At 50.1% G+C, this 19,634-nt stretch overlaps 2 protein-coding genes and 1 long non-coding RNA gene across 3 annotated transcripts in view; all 3 read left to right on the top strand.

Annotated features, from left to right (window-relative positions):
- LOC127028916 (centrosome-associated protein CEP250-like) overlaps positions 1-19,634 on the top strand; it is a 48,971-nt gene that overhangs the window by 19,129 nt on the left and 10,208 nt on the right. The window contains 16 exon segments of the mRNA XM_050914563.1: positions 745-830; positions 1,497-1,662; positions 5,375-5,511; positions 6,289-6,447; positions 7,120-7,171; positions 9,974-10,030; positions 12,028-12,192; positions 12,921-13,027; positions 14,300-14,527; positions 15,115-15,211; positions 15,701-15,799; positions 16,822-16,983; positions 17,290-17,468; positions 17,916-18,098; positions 19,041-19,185; positions 19,470-19,616. Of these exon segments, the coding sequence (XP_050770520.1) occupies positions 745-830; positions 1,497-1,662; positions 5,375-5,511; positions 6,289-6,447; positions 7,120-7,171; positions 9,974-10,030; positions 12,028-12,192; positions 12,921-13,027; positions 14,300-14,527; positions 15,115-15,211; positions 15,701-15,799; positions 16,822-16,983; positions 17,290-17,468; positions 17,916-18,098; positions 19,041-19,185; positions 19,470-19,616 (2,169 nt within the window).
- On the top strand, positions 1,240-6,798 carry LOC127028936 (endoplasmic reticulum-Golgi intermediate compartment protein 3-like). The gene is made up of 3 exons (XM_050914602.1): positions 1,240-1,662; positions 5,375-5,511; positions 6,280-6,798. Exons 1-3 carry the CDS (start codon positions 1,468-1,470, stop codon positions 6,284-6,286), a joined length of 339 nt encoding a protein of 112 aa, XP_050770559.1. The 5' UTR covers positions 1,240-1,467; the 3' UTR covers positions 6,287-6,798.
- Positions 9,484-12,074, top strand: LOC127028940 (uncharacterized). Its single transcript, XR_007768099.1, has 4 exons — positions 9,484-9,501; positions 9,974-10,030; positions 10,753-10,835; positions 12,028-12,074. It is a non-coding gene; the product is annotated as an uncharacterized LOC127028940 (long non-coding RNA).

The following is a 19,634-nucleotide window of genomic DNA, read 5'->3' as shown; positions in this document are numbered from 1 at the left end:
GACTCATCCTTGTACTTCAATACAAACCAGAAACGATTCTGGCAAAGTGCTGCAGTCTAACAGTAATACTGTCCTGACTTTTCCAAAACATGAGCTCCTTCTTACCTTTACTGGGAGACAGTGTAGTTCTGTGGATCAGCATAAACGAAATTTGTTGAGTTGTCATCACTCGGATTTAACTTTTCTGTTGTTGAAGTTGAAAGGCTAAACTAAGCCAAGAGCTGAACAATCGGTAGGTTTCTCCTGTGAGGGTTTCTCCAGTTGTCATGGGAATGTGGTGATAGTGTTCTTACTGCTGTGTCACTGAGCAGCCTTTCTGTATTCGCAGGTTGTGACATTACAAATTTAGTGTCTGGGGACAACAACTATTTACCATTTTGTGTAACAGGTCCAGTATCCGTCACAGTGTACTGACTGGGTCTGCTTCAGACAACATTCTAACAAAGCCTTTGTGCAAGTAACGTCTGATGGACGCTCCAGGAAGGCTTACAGATAGCCGGTTCTTTCTCTGGAGGCTGTTCTTGAGATGACGAATGCTACTCTGTTAATTGGTGTTATTTCACACCTCAGCAGGCTCTATGCATACCATTTCAGGTGGGCTTTGGGTGCAGGATGCACAAGTTCCAACACAAAATCGTTGCATTCGTGTGTAGAACACATTGTGCATTGTGTGTAGAGCAAAACGCGTACAAGATAGCGTTTCTAGACATGTCTCATCACTTTGAATCCTCTTTTCTCTTAGAGCTGGGGAAAGAAGAAGTGTTTGATCCAAACTCTTTGGATGCTGATGGCTGCGAGAGCTGTTGTGGGGCGGAGTCAGAGGACGTTCGGTAACCTTTACACCTTTTTGTATCTTCTTAGCACTTGAATTCATACTGTTCTGTTGCATGCACTTTTTTTTTCCAAATGTCTGTGAAGGTCTGTGCAATGAAATGCTGGGCACGTGTTCAGAGAATGATGAGAACTGTTGTGGGTTTGGTATGCCTTTGGAAGCTGCAGAAAACAGAAACCTGTTTTTTGTGGTGACCAAGGTGTTATCCAGAGGCAGAAAAGTAATGAAGAAAGTTTGCCATTAACGCTCCCTCCCGTTTTGACAGTCTTGCCTAAAAACAGAGAAGAGGAGGAATAGAAACAGGCAGATGCTTTGTTCACATGGGGAAGTTCCAAACTGCTCAGAGCTGTGGGACACTGATGTGGTTTTTGTAGCAAATTTCTTTGCCCAGGAGTGATCTGACTGTCTAAATGGACGGGCAGAGCCCTCTTCAGACTCAGGAACTGCATGCAAACAGCTTGCATCCTCATGCCAAAATCTCAAAAAGCACCTCAAGAAGCTCGAGCTCCTTCAGGAGCATTAGGCCACCTTTCAAGGTCCAGTCCCTGATGTTTGCTTTGTTGCTTTGTTGAAGAAGCAAAGAATCCACCAAGGATTCAAGTCCTGAGCTGGAGCCTCTCTTTCTAGCGATAGAGATGGTAAGATGGTGCTCGTGCTTTTGCAGGTGTTGTAATAGTTGTGGCGATGCCAGAGAAGCATACAGGCGGCGAGGCTGGGCCTTCAAGAACCCGGATAGCATAGAGCAGCGCAAGAGGGAAGGGTTTAGCCAGAAAATGCAAGAGCAGAAGAAGGAGGGCTGCCAAGTGTATGGTTTCCTGGAGGTCAGCAAGGTGAGAGACGGGTTTTGCTGTGAACCTGCTGCGTGATGGTGGTGCCTGTGAAAAGGCAGAGTCGGGGCGTTCCTCTCCTTTGCCAGCTGTAGGTGTTCCCAGGAGCGTAATATAATAAATAACCCCGGGGCCCAGCAAGGTGCTTGTGCCCGTAAAGGGGTTCAGTAGGAGAGTCAGGAAGAGCGGTGGGAAGGGGCTAATTGTCCGTTTCGTTGTGTGGGCTGGTCGGAAGCATGCCGGCTGGAGAAGCTTAGCTTTTCGTACCGTCTAGCTGGCGAGTCTTCTTGCCGAGGTTTCTGGAGGAGGAGAGGCAGCTTCTTTGAGGGGAGGTTGTCCCGCCTGGCCTTCTAGTCTTAAAACAGAGAGCACCAGCGGATGCTGGAGATAAGAGCAACCACCAACTTGCCAGCAGAGGTGCTGGAGAGAGTGAGATGTTCTCTTCTGTGGAAAAACAGTGGAAGCAAGGCTATTGGAGTTGGCTGTCAAAGCTGAAAACGCTCAGAGAGGTGGTTTTTTGCAACTGGTGTGTGAAAATGTAGTCCGAGATGTACCAGGTAACTAGCCTGTCATTTGGCGGGTTACCAAACCCAGAACACTTGGACATGCAGGTTACGTCCCCAAGTACCTTCTAGAAGTCAGGCCCAGGCTAATTCTTTTTTTTTTTAATGCAAACTCTGGATTTTTTACGTCTTGGTGTACTTTTCCTGGAGACCACCTTCTTTGTTTCTGGAAAGGAAAGCTTTTACTCACGAAGCCAGACGTTGTGATTTGAGCATCATCGTGGGTACCGAACCGTTCGGGGACCCTCTCTCACAAAGTGTGATGAGCAGGAAAGATTCGAAGGGGCATGCTGGAGGTAGCGAGGGTCCCAGGGTGGGTGTCACGGGGGAGTTTCTGGGGGCCGTTGTTACGCACTTGGAATATTGCACATCTCCATTCTCATCAGGTCTGCAGTTAACACAAGCAACAGGCTTGCACAGACATTGAAGTGCAATGTAGCACGTGAGCTTGGGACATTCCGATCTTCCAGGGGAGAGTGTGTATGATGCTAGTAAGTGTCAGGGAGGACTGGCACCTAATAGCCATATCCCTTTCAATTCCAGGATGAAGTTTTAACAACCTTTTTCTTTTTGGGTTTTTGCCTTGTTTTGTTTTGTTGGTTTAGTGCTTTATTTTTGCATGCACCTTATTTTCATGGGTCTATACATAGGATCACCGTTGTTTATTGTATCAAGGGTTTTTTTACCCTGCTCACTTTCCGTCTCAGTTACTTTCTCCATTCCTTTTCTGTGATACTGTTTTGTATTTCCTGCAGCAACAGTCAGTTCCCTCACAGTAGGGTTAATTCCTCTTTCTTCCCATTTATATGTCCACTAAAATAATTTGCATAAACAGTTATTATCAACACCAGTATGTAATTATGGCTTTCCACATGACTGCCTGTGAGGAAGAGGGAAATTCATCCCCCTGTTGGGACAATAGCTGCTGATATTGTCACCTATGAAAATGAGTTGCTTGGTGTCTGTCTTCTTTAAACAAACATTTACAAATCCAAGCACTAGTACGACTGCTTTATTTATATAGGTTCAGACCTTTTAATGAAAGATTACTGTCTCCTGCAGGTAGCTGGAAATTTCCACTTTGCCCCAGGGAAAAGTTTCCAACAGTCTCGTGTACATGGTATTTTCTTTTGCTGTTTATTGTGGCCTTGAGCTTCCAAGTGTACCTGACCATTTTCTTTTAGTATCTTTGCATTGTTATCCATAATAGTAACAGGACTGCTTCAGGGGAGGACATTGTTGAAGTTTTGTTATAGAGGTTTAGAACCATCATGAACCAATAGCAAAATGGTTTCTGTTGGTGCTGCCACATGGGTGTGGAAGAACTTGGAGGAGAAGGAGAGCCTGCCCAGAAACAGTCTCACTTGTTCTACAAAACTTTGCTGCTCTGCTGTAAAACAGCCTCCAGTGAGGTGTTCAGCCCAGGAGCTGAATATCAGTATCTCTGGAAGGGATAGCTTGGAGATGCCTCAGGAGAATTTCAAAGCAATTAGAACTTTTAGAGTACATGTAAGTTGTAAGGGACTTCCTCAAGTATCTATATAAATGCACAGTGGCCAGAGCAATAGTGGTAGTTTATGCCTCGTATCTTTAACAGGAACTTGATTAAAAAGATTTGTTGTTTAATGGAATGTTTGCAGTTCCCTTGATCAAGTTTTTGAAGCGTGAAGTTTGTAGTAAAGGTTTCCGAAAGAGCTTTAGTTTCAGCCTGATTTTTTCCCCCCCTCATCACTCATTCCAGTTTAACCTGTACCACTGAGGCAAAGGTCAGGGGAGAATGTGAATGTGCTTTGTGAGAGTAGCTAGTGTATTTGGAGAAAAACTAGCAAGCTTTTGAGCACAGTTTCTAAAGATTAAATGAAGAAACACTTTTGTGCAAAAACCTTGCCTGTTTTTCCCCACAATATAGTTGTTCTAATGAAATATTTCGCTTCTTCCCGCAGAACTTGCTTTATGTGCTCACACTAGCATGACAACAGCAACCTTACTACAGCTAGGATTTACAATTTCACAGCATGTATCTAAGTTAACGAGACGCATCTCTGCATTGCATCTGTTCTCTGTAACAGCATGAATGCAAGCTGGCTGTCCTGAGAGCCAGTACTTTGTGTACGGAGAGGAGGGGGTGAGGTCAGGATAGCTCTCTGTGCCCCAGAATTCCTGCAAATCTGAACTGAAAAATGAAGGGCTTACACTGGGGAAAACACAGGTGAAAACCAGAAAGGACTATGTAGTTACTGCAGACCTTTTGGAGGCAGAGTTAGGAATATCGGTGTTTTGAGGACAGTGAAAAGGAGCAGGAGGAGGGATGATGGGCAGAAAACTTTCCGCTTTCTGGGAATTCTGTCACATTAAATAATGAGGAATAAAGGCTCCTAATTCTTTTCTGTATATGCAACTGTTTTCAGCTCGTGGGATCTCCTGAGTCCGTTAGGTCTGTTGAGATCCCTCAGTGGCTCTCTTTCGGGTACTTTTCCCATCTCACCGTGAACTCAGGTGAACGTTTTGCATTTACAACACCCTTTTGCAAGGCGTTCAGCAGGTCTGCTCTGCTGTAAGAAGAACACCTCCCCTCGTGTGCTTGCTCCCACTGGCTGTATCTGATGGCCCGTGTTCCTCTGCTGGGCAAGAGTGAACGGTCGCTGCCCGCTCTCTCCCTGCCTCTCAGGATGTCGTAGACCTTTCCTGTGCCAGCCTGCAGGCCGTGTCTTTCCCCCGCTGACGAGTCCCGGCTTACTCCGATGGTCCTTTGTGGGAGCCATTCAAGCCCTGAGCTTCCTTGCTGCATTTCTCTGAACCTCTTTCAGTTCAGCTCTGTCTGGAGGCACCAGGCTGCACCCAGGATTAAGGTCCTGGCTAAGCGTGATGTAGGCAGTGGCGTAATGATTTTCTTCCTTCTGTTCTCTCTTGCTTTCCTAGTTATTCGTAACACGTGATTTCCCTTTTCCCCCAAAACTTAGCCCGTGAGCTTGGCATTCTAAATGGCCTGAGGGTTTTTGGTAGAAATCAAGCCCCTAACATCTCAAACTTTCTCGAAAAATGCATTACCCAAACCGTACGTGACCCCAGACTTATTTCTTCAGTATCCGTATACCACGGTAATCTTTGTGCCCCGAGGACCTCTGATGTTTGCTGTGTTTGTTTCCTGCCAGGTGGTAAGGACTGACCAGTTTTCAGTCACACGACATGAGAAGAGAGCCGACGGGCTACTGGGAGACCAGGGTCTGCCTGGTGTCTTTGTGCTGTGGGAACTTTCGCCCGTGATGGTGAAGCTGGCAGAGAAACAGAGGTAAGAGATGCTTCAGTCCATTTTGTTCACCCTCCGTTGATTTTGCCATTTTGCGTAGCTTAGAATTCCATCCTCGCTTAGGCACAGCAGGGCGAATGCCTGAAAGCCATCCAAGCCCCTTCCCAGTGGGTGGAGAGGAAGAGGCGCTCCCAGATGCCCTTCCTCTCCGTGTGACCGTCTGAAAGGGACTGGGGTTTTTCTGATACTGCCTGAAGCGTTTGAATCCAGTATCAAGATGGAGAAGGAAATTGGTGCAGCAAGCAGAAGTCTGATACAATGGGTCTCGGTTCAGACTGATTTCCTCAAAGTCTTTTTTAATGGAAGGCTAGATTTATAGAGCATACCCATCTTGCCAGCACCTCCAGCAGCACCCACGCTGATCCAGCCTGGTTACTTACTCGGCATTTGCTAGAGCTTGTCTGCGTGTTGTAGCCGGCGTGGAACGTCTTTCTTTCCAGGTCCTGGCCCTTTTGGCTGCCAGGGCACGCTGTTGACTCCTATTCGAGTGGTCGTCAACCCAGACCCGCAGATCTCTTTCCGCGGGGCTGCTCTCCAGCTTTTTAGCAAAAGCTGTGCTAAAATCCCAAACCCCCGCATCTGCTGGCTTCCCTTGCTCAGCTAGATGGGTGACCTTCTCCTAAAAGGAAATTACCTGAGTTAAGCAGGACTTGCCCCTCGTGACCCCGTGCTGGCTATGAGCGATGACTGCATTGTCTCTCAAGGGTTTTTCAGTAACTCCCAGGATAACCTTCTCCATAATTTTACCAGGCACTGAAGATGTCAAGAAGATGTTGGAAGAGTGACGGCGGATTGGATGAGGGCCCGGGAGGAGCTGGAGTTGAAGGAGAGTGAATGGCGCAATGAACGTGAAGCAATTCCTAAAGGAGTTTTGTGCCTTATGGAACCTGCTGCGTACATTGGAATTCCACCACCAAGGTCTGTCAGCATAAAGCCAATCCAGATAAAAAGCGGGACCCTAATCTGCTGAGCATCTAGAGCAGGCTAGATGTTGAAACTCAGGCAGCCAGCTCCGGCAGGGGAATGCGCAGTGCTGAATCGGAAGCCAGCGGTGCCCACGGAAAGCCGGGCGTCAAGGGGACTTCACGGCAAACAATATGCGTAGGCGAGGGAACACCAGCAGTGGAGAGAGGGACAGAGCTGACCTTCTCTCTGAAATAATGAGGGCACCTTTGTGAAACGGGGCTTGGAAGCCTGAAAAACCCTCCCACGCTCTGGCAGGTAACCCAGAGGTAGGAGTGGGAGAAGTGGCCGTCTGCTGCTGAGAGCATCTCCAGGAAGTGGGCGATCCAGGTCCAGTTCCGCTCTTTCCCAGACCCAGAGGAGTGCCCCAGCCAGCCAGCTGAGGACTAGTCTTTGGGCAGAGCACCTTCCTTTTCCTGCTGAACTGCTGAAGTAGGTCCACGGCGCAGGCAGACACGGCAGTCACGAGGGGAAGGGGTTCAATCAGTTAGCTGTAGCAACAGAACTTCCGACGCTGAGGCTTCCTGCTGGAAACACCCTTAAGACACAGCTCGATGGCTTCAGCAGTATTCTCGGCTCCCTTGCCAGAGCGGAGCCTCATGGGCTTGACTCACCTGAATCTTCCAGGCATTTTGCCCTGACCACCTGCGAAGATTCCCGTCCTCAGGGAGACCAGGGCGTACCAGACCCATGAAAGCAGATGGAAGAGAAGTCTGGCCGCTGCTGCTACTGCCACTGCCGCTGTCAAAGGATGCAGCAGGGTTCAGCAGCTGGAATGTACATTCTCACACGGATAAAACCAATGCCCTACAGCGCTTAGGTCTCTGACTCGGTCCGATACTGGGATCGTGATTAGCGCGGAACAGCAATACCAGACTAACGACTGCCTGAAGGCTCTAAGCTCTGGCACTGCCTCGGATCCCTGGAGGCGAGGCAAGAGGAGGAACGGTACCTCCGCTCACCGAAGCAATGGGTTTGCTAGGTGTTTGACTCTGCCAAGGGGTGGAGTGTGACTGTTCCCTCAGCTCCTGCTCGGATTTTGGCTAACCCAGCTCATGCTCAGGCCTGCTGTGTGCTGGAGCAGCACCATTAGGTTAAAGGGAGAGCACCAGGTAGGCAGCCCAGGTGGCCAGAAAGAGCTGAAGGGCCACGATGCAGCCGTTATCCCCTGCAGCTGGCTGTCTCCTGCAGCCATCATCTTTGTCTGGCAGGATTGTCTGAATCTGCTGACTTTTGGAAATGGTAGAGACCAGACTTCCAAGCTGGAAGGTATCAAACATCAGCTTACCCCAAAAGCCTTTGAAGCGGGTCCAACAGCAGCCGGACTGCCGAGGCTTTCGGCTTCCAGTGTGATACAGGGGACGCCTGCGCCGTGACAGAGGTGGAAGGATGAGCGCTCTCACTAGGAGCTAATTCTTTTCTTTTTTGGCTCCTAAGTGCACAAATTCAGTGTTACAGGTTGTGAGTTATGAAAGCTCGTGACTGGAGTGGTGAGTGAGTGAATTCGTGTACTAGACGAGTCTGGGCAGAGGGGCCTGAGCCCTGTGTCTCGGATTTCTTCATGAGCTCTTCATGAAATAAAGCTTACTTCACGGAGGACGTTGTCCTGTAAATTTGAAGTTTTCTCTCCCCTACGGGTTTTTTCTGTCACTGCTTGCAGCCTGTCCCGCTCATGCTGCAACGCAGGGGGAAAAAGATGCGGTCATTCCAGCTATACACGCTTGGTTTTCGTACTAGGTCAGACCTCCTGCTGCAGTGGCAGTCAAGGGCTGAAGCTGGAGCTTTGAGGAGGAAGCTCCAGCTGTTGAGGTGGCTTCCCTGTGCGATGGAGCTTGTCTGGTGTCACTGCGGGCGCAGCCTTCTTGCCGCGGTGTCCCCGTGCCCCCCCCCCGACCCTCCGGTGTCAGGGACTGCTTCCTCCCGCTCGTGCTCTCCCAGACTCCCCAGGGCGGCTTTTTGCCCCCAACGTTCTCCGGGGCCCTTAACGGTCTCTGAGCAGAACTCGCTGGAGCAAAGCGCTGCCGGGGCGGCCTCTCCCCCGCGGCAGCACCGCAGCCCGGCGCGGCACCGTCAGCGAGGAGCGAGGAGCGAGAAGCGAGGAGCGAGAAGGGAAGCGCTGCCCCAGAGCGGCCCCGAGCGAGCCCGGCTCTCCCGCCCCGCGGCCCGGCTCCCGGTCGCGGCCGGCGGGCAGGGTGAGCCGCTCCGCCCGCCCCGGCAGGCGCCCGGCCGCGGCCCGGGGCCGCCTGAGCGCGGTCCGCCGGGGCAGGCCGCGGAGCAGCCCCCGCCGCGGGGCCTGTCAGGCGGCGGAGCCCGCGGGCGGCGGGCCGGCTGGAGAGCGGGGGCATGGCGGCGCGGAGCCAGGCCTCCCTGCGGCGCCGGCTGCAGAGCTCGCAGGAGGCGCAGCACCGGCAAGCGGTGCTGGTGCGGAAGCTGCAGGCGAAGTGAGGAGCGGGGGCGCCTGCCCGGGGGGGAGCTGCCCGGGGCCGGGCCGGGGTGCCCGGGCCGCCCGGGCTGCGCTGAGAGGGGACTGGGCGGCGGAGAGCTCGGGGGGCGAAGGCGCGGCCCCAACGGGGCCTTCCCCGGCGCTGCCGCGGGCGGGACGGCGCCGAGCCCGGAGCTCGGGGGAGGCCCCGGGGGAGGCCCCGGGAGCCGCCCGCTCCGCCCGGCCCGGCCCGGCCCGGCCCGCCCAGGCGCGCTGGGCGCCTCGCCCTGCCGCTGTCAGCCTCCCGAGCCTCTCGTTCGGTCTTTGCCGCCCTTGACTGAACTTTGCCGCCTGGCTTGCGAACGCCTTGGTTTGGCCGCGTTAGCAGGGGGCTGTCCCAGAGGCAGGAGTCGAGCCGGCGGGGGTGGTTTTGGGCGGCCCCGGGCAGAGGCAGGCAGCTCGGGCCTGGTTGGCCCGGGGCGCAGGAGCGGTGGCAGCGAGGAGGGTGCCAGAGCTGGGCGGAGGGTCGGGGCAGGCCGTGCCCTGCCCGGCCCAGTGCCTGGCGGTGGTCAGGGCGCTGCCGTAAGGTCATCCTGCTTTTCTTGCCCGTGCTGGTCTTGTGCAGCTGAAGAGAAAGCCGCGTTCTGCACTGGCTGAGCAGCACCGTGGCAGCACTGACTTGACTTGCTCAAGTTGGAAAAGCAATTTGGAAAACTCCTTTCTCTCACTTCAGGGACCCGCTGGAATACTGAGTTGGGGTACGGGGTGGCCATAGGCGGGCACGGCTGGCTAAGTCTGCCTCATCGTTCTGCTTGCCATCGCCGTCTTAGGATGAGCAGATAGTACTATGTGTGAAAGAAACCCTGTCTCAATTTCTTTAATGTTAGAGACAGCGAAGCTTCCCTATGTCGTGACGACTTCTTGTTGACTCTGTCGGCAGCACTGTGAAATACACTTCGCCGTGCTTGGGCTGTAAAGACTTAGAGGAAAGCTAAGGCAGGAGGAGCCGAGTCTGTTCCACGCTGCATTCGCTCAGCTTCATTCTCTGTGTCCATCTAGGTCCTGCAGTACCGGACTTGGTGTCGAGAGTTGGAGCAGCAGCTGGAAGCAGGAGGGGTGAGTGTGCAGGTTGCTAACTAAAGACAGCGTACGTAGCGTTCGTTAACGCAGACAAAAAGCAGCTCCCAAAGCAATGACAGAGGGAAACGAGATTTTGCTGCCTGAGGGTTTAAAGAAGCGCTGTAAGTTTGCCTGTCAGTGTTGTGTCCGGTTGCCATTCCTGGCGCAGCCAGCGGTCCCAGAAATGCCCGTCCAGAAAACCCTATGAAGAAGGATTTTAATGTTGTGAAAGAGTGCTTTATTGCTGGAGTACCAGTTGTGCTAGGTGTCAGGAGAGGGCTCTGCTGCCTGTTACATGCTATGGCTGTCTCCGAAAAAGAATCGGTTGAAACATAGCGTTTTGGAAGGCAAGAATGCTGGCGTTCAACATACGGAGCTGGCTCTGTGCTTTTCTTTCTGCTCGCGTGGCTAAAGTAAACGTAGGAAAGAAAGGGTAGGAGGGTAGGAGAGTATTCCCAGGCTTCAAGTCTAAGGGAGCGCTCGCGGTCATGAGCTGAGGATAGCTAGCTGTGAGAGTGCAACAGGGGGAGACTGAGGAGAGCTACTCACACTGAGTAAACGCCCTTCCCCTCCCTTCCTCTCCGTAGTCACGAACAGCGTTATGCCTGGAAGAAGGCACGAGCTCCTGAGATACCAAACAAATGGAGGGGAAAGCGATGGATGCTCACAGGAGTGAAGGGAACACAAGAATTTGACTAAACATTTCCTTTCTTCTTCAGGGATCCCTTCCAGGCAGGCGGGAAGCCACAGAAGACCACAGCCTGAAGAAAGCACTGCTTCAGTTGGAAGAGGAGCAGCAAAGGTAAAAGGAAGAAGTGTTGCCTCATTCTTGGTGTCCTGGATGCTCGTGGAAGTGAGGGCCAACCTGTCAGTGCCACCTAGTCTCCCCAAGGGCAGCAGTTGGGCAAGCTGTTTTGAAAGGAGAAAGGTCCCCAATCCGTTCTGTGGTGCAGTAACAGTGTTGTGTGCTGCACGGCTCTGTTTTGAGCGGGGGTTGTTCCGGGTGACCTCCAAAGGTCCCTTTCCAGCCTAAATTGTTCTGTGATTCAGGAGGTGAGCTACTCAGCAGAGCCCCGTCTTAGGTTGAGAATCAAGCCCTGACATCCGGCGTTTTCCTCTTTGGTTTTACCTGAAGAGCACGTCCTGTGCTTGTACCAGAGTCTTCCAGCAGAGCACTTAGCACCGCAGGCATCTTCTGCCACGTTTCTTTCTCTGCTTTTCTTTTTTCCTCTGCCCGAGAGATCCATTGTGTGTGGTGTAAAAGGCACCTGTGTGCTGTGTTACGTATGTTGCAAGCTAAGGCGGGAGAAGCACAGCTCCTGTTTTGATCCAGCAACTGAGTTTTGTGCTCGTTCACAGGGCAGCGGTTCTTGAAATTTGGTTTGTGCAGTGTTTCCTGGGTGGGATATTAGTCTGTGGCCCCAGAGTCATTAGTGCTTTTAGATTCACTTTTGGGTTGAAAGTTTCATATAAAGCTGTTTCCCCTATGTATATGGTGCTGTCTTTGTGGTGTGCAGTTTGCTGGATCAGCAAGGTGGGGTCTTTGCTACAGGTCTTACCCAGTGTATAGGACAAGGAAAGGGAGAGGCTTAACAAGAAGGTGAGGGCAGCGGTGGGTACAGCATTGCAAGGGAAAAGGACATGGCAACTGAGAGAGGAGAGTGGAGGAAGAGAGGTGGTCAGGCCAACGACAGAGAAAGATGATGCATCCAGCGATCAGACAGCGTGAAGGGGAGGCAAGACGTTAACTGTGGGCATCGTCAAAGTTGAAGAGGAAGGGGGAACCGAAATTGTGGACGGGAATGGAAGGCTGAAAGCAGGAGGAAGCAAATGAGTTTGCCATCACAGAGAGATCTTAGTTAATCCTAGAAAGCACTTTTACCACCTCTCAGTTTGACAACGAGGTCGGTGTTGAGGGAGCTGGAAAATCCCGGGGATGCTGCTTGTGGATAGCAGTTGTTCAGTGACCTCATTGCTGTTTGTCCCTTTCCAAGGTGCGAGAATCTGGCAGAAGTGAACACTCTCCTGCGGGAGCAGCTCGTAAAGCGAATGAGGTTAATTCAGCCCTCAAAGAAGATGTTGGAAAACTGACGGCAGATTGGATGAGGGCCCGGGAGGAGCTGGAATTGACGGAGAGTGAATGGCGCGGTGAACGTGAGGTAAGGGTAGGCTACGGGAAGGTCAGACGTGATGCCAGAGTGGAATGAGAATGCATTTCATTTCTGGCATAGGGAGCTTGCTGCGTGCAAGTTGTGGCTGTGTTGAGGATGTATTGGTGTTGAGGAGCAGAAGACAGGGGTGTGAGATGGAGGAGTGTCAGCAGACTGTGGTGGGTGCTGGAAGGTGCCCACCTGCTGTGACCATGCCGCTCGGTCTTAAAGGCAAATGCTGGCTGTTGCTGGGCACTGTGGGGCAGTCACACAGGACCGCCCGTCTTCTTCCTCGTTCCTAAATCTCTGTCTCCAGCAGCGGAGACCGGAGGGGGGTGTGTGTTTTCAGATTCAGAGCAGCCGACAGAAGAACAGGACAGGCCTCCCTTCCCAATAGCCTGTTGTAAGCAAATCTGACACTGCTCTCGGAGGGGCTCGTTTTTGCCTTCCTCCCCCAAGGCTGTTAGACACCTCTGCAAGGCGAGGTGATGACTCGCGATCAGTTTGCTTTGCTGACAGCCACTCGTGCAGGAGAAGTGTGGCCGTTCCCTTCCTTGCAGTCAGGTGGCAGGGCTGCTGAGGCTGCTTCTGTGGTGCCTCTTCAGTCCTCGATGCCCCTGTTGGAATTGTTGTGAAAGGAGACCTGGTGATGGTGGTTGTACTCTCTGCTGTCTGAAAGACTTGTAGAGTGACAGCGAAGGCTGAACTGGCATTTCTTTTTGTCTTTGCATGTTTAGCTTTATGACAGCTGCTTAAGGGGTGAACACAGCCGTCTGCTCAGCCTGTGGCGTCAGGTGGTAACCTTCCGCCGTCATTTCCTGGCAATGAAGACCGCCACTGACCGGTGAGTAGAAGTTAAGGCTCGATCTCTGGCAGAAGAAATGTAGCTTCCCTTCACAGCTGCTTTTTGAGCCTTGACGTTACTTCAGTGGCGGCTAAAGACAGCATTTCTCCTTTGGTAGTGTGAAGCAATGCCATTCAGCGTGCTCTAGGCTATCTTCAGCATCATTTTGTTTGATGCTGGTTTTCAGATAAAACTGAGGGGCTCGGGCTATAAGCAGTGCAGAGGCCCTGAACAGATGGACTTGACGACGTTGATGTTTGGGCACATTAACACAGACACGGGCACACGTGGACACGTTGGAAGAGACTCGCCAAAGCTAGGCAAGCAGCATGTAGAGCGTTCCCTTTTACAGGGTGATTAAAATCTGCCTTAAATCTCACTGGCTTTCTTTTCCCACTGCTCCTGATGGAAAGATCGTTCATGAATATATATATTTTTTTCCTTCTCATTTCCAGCTTACACTTATTCTGGTCAGTTCGCATCCGCTTATTCCTGTACCAGCATTGTTGAGAGAAAGAATAGCTTCTCTGCCCTGTTATTGCATTTATCCAATTTATTTTGCTTAGTTTGATACCTCCTTTTTATGATTGTTTTGTTGTTCTTGGGCTCTCTGCTCTGAGGTTCCTTTCTCACAGTTGCCTTCTACACAAACAAAATCAGTGTAGCCATAATAGTACATTCTTCTGGTGTCAGCGTGCAATTTCAAACTCTGGGTTACCGTCAGCCATTGACCTTATTTGATTCTAAGCTTTCCTTAACGTGTAGAGTATGCCTGACCTACTAGTTAGATCTTGTGTTATTTGTGCTTTGTTACAACATTCTAGGCTTATTCTTACACCACCTTCCCGAAATGTTTATTATGTAGATATTGTCGTGAGCTTCTTAGAAGTCCAAGTGTTGATAATAACAGGTCAGTTAAGGCGGATCCCCTAGGTGTAAAAGCTGGGGACCTTGGTAAAATTCCTTACATCTATTAATGATAATAGAGTATGTTAATAAGATAGAGCAGGAGCAACAATTAATAAGAGTAATTAGAGGTCCTTGAAGCCTTCTGGCTGTTCCATACATTTCTTCTTATCTCTGTGGAGAGAACAGACTCATTGCTCCACTGTCCAGATGTGTCCTGATCCCAAAGTGTCAGATGAATGATTGGTCCCCAGCGAAGATGTCGTCTTTCCTGCCGGCTTTTGCTGTTGCGCAATTGCATGCTTCAGAAGTGAGTCAGGTGGTAAAGCTGGTGTGAACATGATCTCTTTCTTGATTCTTCTTCAGAGATTTGTCAGAGCTGAAGGCAGAGCAACTGAGGCTTTCTGGATCTATACTTGTAAGCTGCTCCCGCCTGAACTCTGCCGTACGGCTCTGGGAGTCCGTCAGTCTGGGTAGACCTGTCCTGAAGGATGAGGCACAGCAGGAAGCGGAAGAGGAAATAAGCCAGAAGACTTGGGAAGCGATGCACTTACAAGTCAAGGGGGACCTGGAGAAGAAGGAGCTTCAGGAGAGGTAAATGTGTTTTAAACTTTGCTGTTGCCAACATTATCTTTTGTGGCTGCTGCTTGGATTCATGGATGGGCTGTGTTCGCGTTTAAAACGCCCATTCTGCACAGCCTTGTTTCTGTCCCTAGTCAAAGTATGGCCTTCAAGGGAACGGATAGAAAAAACCATCTGACTGACAAGCTCGTGTCTTGTCTTACACAAGACTGGAAAAGAGATTGCATGTTAGAGTGGTTTTGCTGTTAACTGATTCTTGGTGAGAGATTGAGGCCAGCATAAAGAGAGCTCTGTCTCTTGTACAGCCCTTTTGCTACCCAGGGCTGTGCTACAGGAGTTGGGAGGCATTTGCCCAGGACCATCATGTGCGCTGTAGCACCTCTGTAGTGACGTTTCCATGCCAGACTGAGTGCAGAAGGCCTTTGGGGCAAGAAGTGCCATTTTGCAACATCAAGCCTATTAACCTGTAGAGATGAATGCTGCCTTTGCTGTATTTTCTGGGTTGAACTTTCTCTGCTGTGCTTCTGGGAGCTGCTTAGCTCTTTAACAGGTGATGGTGTGCAGTGCTTTTGAATGGCACATGGACCTTCTCTTCTCAGGGTGATGGAGCTCTCAGCCTTGCTTGTACAGTCTCAGAAGCAGAATGAGGAGAAGGAGAAGGCCATGAAAACACTTAACGACACTGTGGAGATCCTAGTATGTTTTACCTTTATCTGGGAGATAGCCCAGTGTTTGCTCTCCAGCCTTAGCACAAGGAGGTGTGGCTTCCTCAAGAGAAAGAGTGGTAAAGATGCTAACTGTATGGGAACATCAGGCACATTGCCAAAAGATTCCTCGTGTGTTTGGGACACGCGGAGTCAGTCCAGGTGGAGGCCGTGGCAGGGGAGCTGCAGACAACTGAGGTGTTTTCCTCAGGGGGGTTGCACCAACGCTATTCTGCCTGGGACTTTAAGTCTCTAGGGATCAACGTTCCTTGGAATCAACAGCTTCATAGCAGTCTATAAAAACTAGCTGTTGGTCTTTCTCTTCTTAGTTTTAGCAAAGAAGAAATTGAATAGGTATGGGAAGGAATATACTGGAATCACTAGGGCTGAGGCTTATTGCCATCACAATGCTACTGAGGATGGGAATGCTACAGAGGGGAGCAGCTCTTCCCTGCCCACCCTTTCTTTATTCTGTTCTCAGGAAGCAAGTCGGTTAGAGAAAGAATATGAAGCTTCATGGACTAAAAGTGCCAAAGAAGAGAATCTTTCCCTCCAAAAGCTGATAAAAGATATAACTGAGGTGAGTACAGAGTTTGGACCACATCTCTGTAAATTTGATTTAAAAGTACTTGAGGAAGGCGACAGACTAGCCCACGGAATAGATATATATGTTGTATACTGTCTATGTTAACTACTACTGGCTGTTTAATTTTTATACCACTTTTCTGACATAAAACCTGTTATAACTTCCGAGTTGGCTGTCCTGTGACACTTCAGCTGAGTCGCTAGAAGTTTCAGTACCTTTGCCTCCACCATCCCGCTAAGGTCTCTCTTGGACTGTGCTTTCTGAGTTGGCTACTTGACATTTGTATTCCAGTGTTTCTTGGAGCTTGACTCCCCACCCTCCTTGAGTAATGACTCTGTTGTTCTTCAGATTTTTGTAAAAGGTCACTGACTCAATCGATGCACTTGCCAACTCTGCTCCTTCATGCAGAGCTCCTTTATGCTCCTTCACTGAGCATTATCTCCCCAGAATTGCAACTGGTCTGACTGTTCAGGGGTAACTTTAACTTAGTCCTAAACTTCACTCTATGGAAGGGGGTTTAATCATCAGGTCTTTTACACAGCCTCTCACAAAGTCAGCTCTTTCTCCTTATGTAGTCATTTTTATCCTCTTGTGCTACTGCTCAGAGTAATTATAAACATTAGCTTTTTCATTGCTGTTTTCCAGTATTCATCGGCTTCCTTCTTCTCTGGGCAGCGTTAATGTTTCCTTTCATTGCTATTTCCAGTGTTGATCTGGTGCTCACGTATGTGGCTCTAAGAAGCTGAAGGAGACCAAAATAATTCCTGAGAGCTTCAAGAAATGGAGCGTTCAGGCAGCCTCCAGCCACTTCACACTTGTTTCTTCTTGTTTATAGTAGCTGTTTTCAGAAATCCCTGGAGTACTTGTGGCCACAGGGACAAAACTTCTTTGTTGACTGAAGAAACGAGATAATTGAGTTTTTAATGACTCTAGGGTGAAGTGGGGGAAAAAGGAGAAATAGATAGAGAGAACCAAGTAGAATGAGCAAAGAGTAACAGCTTGATGTGGGCTTTCAGGTGGTGCTAGATGACAGTGGCAGCACAGTCAGCATTATCTGCACTGACAGTTCCCAGCATGCAGTGTCTAGCAACATCCTCTCTTGTCTGAGCTCCGTTGATGCAGAGCATGCCTTTGTATTGGTTCAGGAAGCACTGGCAAGGAGGCGAGGAGCAACACAGGTGAGAATTTCTGTTTGTCTTCACCACTGGCCACGGGGTCAGCTGCTAATACCTCACTTAGCTTGAAACCTTTCCATTTACTTAGCCAGTTTCTTTCTAGCCTTCCCACTCTTGGTACCATATTGCCTTGCCAGTCTCACCAGCTGTGTGTTCTACTGCTTTTCTCTCCTTGATCTCCACCCCCTCATCACAGCTTTTGCCTTCAGGTGAGCTGTCTCTCTGCTTGCTGCTTCTCCCAGCTATCTGGAGCCACCTTCCCTGCTCCTTACTGCTTGTTTGTGCTCTTTCCCTGCCTATTCCTTGCAGGCCCTAAAAGAAGAGCTTTCTGCCAGGCAGGACACTATCAATTTTCTGCTGCACCAGCACAGACAGCAGGAAGAGAAGTGCAGGAAGCTGCAGCAAAGGCTTGAGCAAGTGGAGGAGGAATGCAAGACGTCCAGCAGCCACCGGCAGCACCTCCAGTCTCTGGTAGAAGCACTCAGAAGGTGAGTGTTTCCTCCTCCTCCTGCGTTCTAGAGGCAATGCGCTTCCAGTTCTGGGAGTTCAGAGGTGTTACGGGGAAAGAACTCGCCTGCCCTACCACATGCATGCCTCTGGCACTTTAGCATCCTCCTGTCACTGCTCTTCATGCTCTACTGTGAATCCTAAGGCTGTCTTGGAGATTCAGAGTAATGCTGGAATACAAGATGCCTCCCTCTCGACATGCTGCTTCTCCGAATTGTGTTCTTTGGGTGCCCTTTCCTAGCCACTGCTTCTCACTGAATGAAGGCAAAAGCCTGCCTTCCTTTCTCCTTCCCTCTTCAGTTACCTTGTGAGGGGAAGAGCAAGTTCTTCCTTGCTGTGCTTCCCGCAACTCCATCCTGGAATGATGAAAATGGGTTCCGTGATTCTTCAGGCCTCTTCATTCTTGTAACTGAGCCTTGTCTTTGCAGTGACTGTGCAAACCTCGAGAAAACCAGGGAAGAGCTACAGCAACAGCTTGAAGTAACAGAGCAAGAAGCCTCGCGTCTGCGTCAAAGTAACACTGAACTGCAGCTGAAGGAAGATTCAGCCCAGGGGGAAAAGGTGGAGCAGCAACAGACGATGGAGAGAGTGCGTCGTGACCAGGAGCTCCTGTGAGCGTTAAAGCTTTCTCTGGGCAGGGGTGGGCATTGCTGGACTTGAGGAGGCCCCCCATAAAAGAATTAATTTTGCATGCTCATCATTTGTAGCATAGAAGGGTGAAGGGAGCACATGGGCAGGCCTGGCTACCTGCTGACATACAGCATAGCTGCCTCCTTGTACCTTCTTTATGACCCTTTAAAAAAATCATTCCAGCCCTGACCAGAGTAGCTGATGACAGGCATAAGCTGAAACAAGAGAGGTTCAGAGTGGATTTAAGGAGAACAAAAAATTGAACTGTGAAGGCAACCATGCAGCAGAACAGGTTGCTCAGAGAGGTTGTGCAGATTCCGTCCCTGGAAATTTGGAAGGCCCAACTGGATAGAGCCTTGAGCAACCTGGACTGATGCCATAGCTGACCCCAGCTGCTTTGAGCTGAAGATTGGGCTAGAGGCCTCCTGTGGTCCCTGCCAGCCTGAATAATCCTGTGATCCTATGATAATTGGATTGGAAATTCATACACGTCTCCTCCCCAAATAGATTGTAGGCTCTTTCATCGTTTCACTGCTGAAGGCAAGAGTAATTGTGGGAATATTAGTCTGGACTTAAAAATTCTGTCTTACCCAAAGAAGAACTTTGGAAAGTCTTGTATCCAATGTATCAAAAAGGAGAGAGAGAACTATGGGCAGGGAGCTGTTGAGAGCACCTGAACTTCTTGGAAGTGTTCTGCGATTTCTGGAAGCTTGTTTTACTTTCTCAGTGATGAATGTTTCACCCACAGCAATGACAAAGAGTGATGCAGCTCTAGTCATGCAATTCCAGCATTCTTTAGGTGTAAATAGAAAGCTGTTGGAAATCATTCAAACTGCCATATCTGGGACATAGTATGTACTCTTGGTTTTGGAAATGAGAATGTTTTTACATTAAAAACTTGTTGGTCTTTCCCCTTCTCATAGGCTGAAGGACTTAGCTGCACTTGAAGGAAAACACTCATTATTACAGAGTGAGTTGGTAGACGCAAGAGAGAGACTGGAGGAATCGCACCTTCAGAGGGATCTGCTGAAGCAAGAGAAACATCAGCTTACCATGGCACTGGAAAAGGTATGGTCACCTTATTCCGAGGCAGCACTTGTGGGAGAGGCAGTTGTGATAGCAAGACCAGCACCGATGCTGTCTCTGGCAGTAGAAGACAGGGACAATGTTGTTCTCCTTCTTGGAAAACGGTGATGAGACCACACAGGCTCTTTGGTGTAGTTAGTGCCCGCGTGCTTATTGGGAACACGGAACTGGGAGTGTGTCAGAGACACAAAAGGGGATCTGGAGTGGCTGCTTCAAGTCAGGGATTTTCCTGTCTTTGTTCTCATGTTGTTCTTTTGTCTCTCCAGGCAGAGCAGGCAGTAGCAGAGTTGACAGGGGCTCAGAATAAGCTGAGTGCTGAAGCAGCTGATCTACGTGTTGCAACAGCGAAGATGAGCAGTATGAATGAAGCCCTTGCACTGGATAAAGTGCAACTGAGCAAACTTGTGCTGCAGGTGAGCAGAGCTGCCAAA

Source organism: Gymnogyps californianus, unplaced genomic scaffold, assembly GCF_018139145.2.
Source record: "Gymnogyps californianus isolate 813 unplaced genomic scaffold, ASM1813914v2 HiC_scaffold_49, whole genome shotgun sequence".
NCBI lineage: Eukaryota > Metazoa > Chordata > Aves > Accipitriformes > Cathartidae > Gymnogyps > Gymnogyps californianus.
This window is presented reverse-complemented; position numbering and strand designations above follow the sequence as displayed.